The 2,451-nt window shown below is 48.6% G+C and overlaps 1 protein-coding gene across 1 annotated transcript; it reads left to right on the top strand.

Annotated features, from left to right (window-relative positions):
* Nucleotides 1-319: 319 nt before the first annotated feature.
* LOC130120373 (olfactory receptor 5F1-like) lies at nt 320-1,273 on the top strand. The gene has a single exon (XM_056288919.1). The coding sequence runs from the start codon at nt 320-322 to the stop codon at nt 1,271-1,273; it is 954 nt and encodes a 317-aa protein (XP_056144894.1).
* The last annotated feature ends 1,178 nt before the right edge of the window (nt 1,274-2,451 follow it).

Here is a 2,451-nt window from a genome sequence, read left to right as displayed (position 1 = left end):
GTGTGTGTGTGTGTGTGTGTGTGTGTGTGTGTGTGTGTGCTTTGCTTCTCTATTTGGTTGTCAAGTGTGTCATAGTCATGCTCGACTAGCCATCCGATTGGACAGCCTGAAATCTGGGCTTGTGGCGTGGCAGCCAGAGAGAATTTAAACAGTGGCTTGTGGCTCGTTTGGTAGAGGTGGACAGGTTCAGCAGAAGCTCTTTGACAACACCTCCAACAGCCTGCTAAACGTTGTCGGCTGTGGTTTCCTCAGGTGGCGTAGCGTGGGCCGGTGTCATTAAATCTACTTTATAATAGAAGAAAATGGTAACAGTTCACATATGATGGACAATGCTTCAGTGGTGACCGTCTTCACTCTTTCAGGGTTAAACTACAGCTTGGAGCACAGGGTCACTCTCTTCTCTCTTACTGTACTGTGGTACTCGATGATTCTGCTAGCTAATACTGCTCTCATTGTCGTTATTATTGGGGATAAAAACCTTCACGAGCCCATGTATATTTACGTGTGCAACCTCTGCGTCAATGGCCTTTACGGAACCGCTGGCTTTTACCCCAAATTCCTCCTGGATCTGCTGTCCCCCCATGTGATCTCTTACGCTGGCTGCCTGCTGCAGGGTTATGTGATACACTCCTCCAACTGTGGCGACCTCTCCATGCTGGCGCTGATGGCCTATGACAGATACGTGGCTATATGTCGCCCCCTTGTGTACAACTCGATAATGACAAAACAGAGGGTGCGCGTCCTCGTTTTTCTCTCCTGGGCCGTTCCCCTGTGCTGCATGCTCATGAACACCGTGTCGATAGTGGGACTGCAGATATGCTCCTCACACATCAACAAACTGTACTGTGTGAACTGGATGGTGACAAGACTTACCTGCTCAGCGGCCGCGGCCAACAACATCATCGCGTATTTTAACATATTGCTGTACTTTGGCCACGGCGTCTTTATATTCTTGTCTTACATGCACCTGATCCGAAATTCCTTGATTTCCAAGGAGAGCAGGGGGAAGTTTGTGCAGACGTGCGTGCCGCACCTGATCTCCCTGGTCGTGTACTGTTTCACCGTGCTTTTGGACTTGCTCCACATGAGGTTCGGGTCACGCGACCTGTCGGTCGGCCTGGCGAACTTCATCTCCATGGAGTTCCTCCTGATCCCGCCGATCGTCAACCCGCTCATCTACGGATTCGTACTGACCAAGGTCCGGAACCACATTCTCAGATTCGCTCGTTTCACAAGCACAAGTCGACAGCGTAGCGACGGTGTGCCGAGGTAGACGTCTCCTCCGAGAGCCGCGCTGCGTGTAGCTCGACTGTGTGTGCGCGTGCGTGTGTGTGTGTGTGTGTGTGTGTGTGTGTGTGTGTGTGTGTGTGTGTGTGTGTTCTTTGCATCTGTGCGATTGTCGTATATATACATTTGCTCCTCCACTTGTTAAGGAGCCGTTTTTGTTTTTGTTTTTTTGTGTTTTTTTTGTGTGGTAATTTTACTAACTTGAGATCCACGCAGGCTGTGGGAGTCGTATAAATGTAAGAGAGTGAAATAAAAAAAAAGAAGAACATACTGTAACGTGCATGGATAAGTAGACACGCTATAACGGGTCGGACCCTTTAGTCGACTGGTTAACGTTGTCGCTTGTGGTGTGGGAAACACGGGTTCGCGTCCCGTCTGTGGCGGTGCTCCCGAGTCTCCCCCCCCCCCCGAATTCGGTACATTGGTGTCAGAAGTGGGGTGGTGAGGCCGTAAGGCCATCGGAAGCGAATGCGTCCAGAGGCGTGAAGGAGCTGATATGCTTAAGCGCGGGGACGCGCTTCCCGAAGGAGGGCGGTAGTGTAACGTGTGGGAGATACGGGTTCGCGCCCCGGCTGCGGCAGTTCCTGTGGTTACCCCCCCGAATTCGTTACAATACAAATAATGATGTGATAATGATATATCCTTCCTCCTGTCATTGAAGATAGTTTTTGGATGAACTTGTTATAACTGTAATATTAATTTGCGATTTCTTCCTAAACCTCTGCTGTTCACTGTGAAGGTGCATGTGGAGGGGGCACAACTTAGACGTTTAACAAGAAGCTTGGGGAGAAAAGTGGGGGATAAGTTTCAATTTTACCAGCTAAGGAGAGTGGAGATTCATTACCTTACTGCCATTATCGTTAACAGGATATCAGGCGTACGTATTTAATATAACGGCTGTTGCTACGTACAGCACAAAATACACGATAAGCTACGTATGCCAAAAGAGACTGCGTCAATTCAGCGTCTGTTGCACGTTCATGCTAGATTAATGTTTTGCAGGTCAAACACTGAACAACTCGTTTGTGTGAACTGGAGAATTACTTGCTTTTTTCACCAGTGAAAGAAGTGTGGACAATGTCATTTCCTATGTAGATTTATGTCTCAACATTTGTCTATAACTTGTATTCACCCTCTCTCTCTCTCTCTCTCTCTCTCTCTCTC

This window comes from Lampris incognitus, chromosome 11, assembly GCF_029633865.1.
Source record: "Lampris incognitus isolate fLamInc1 chromosome 11, fLamInc1.hap2, whole genome shotgun sequence".
NCBI lineage: Eukaryota > Metazoa > Chordata > Actinopteri > Lampriformes > Lampridae > Lampris > Lampris incognitus.
This window is presented reverse-complemented; position numbering and strand designations above follow the sequence as displayed.

Excerpts from the sequence above, each read along its gene's own strand:
- LOC130120373 (XM_056288919.1), top strand. The coding sequence starts at position 320 with ATGATGGACAATGCTTCAGTGGTGACCGTCTTCACTCTTTCAGGGTTA.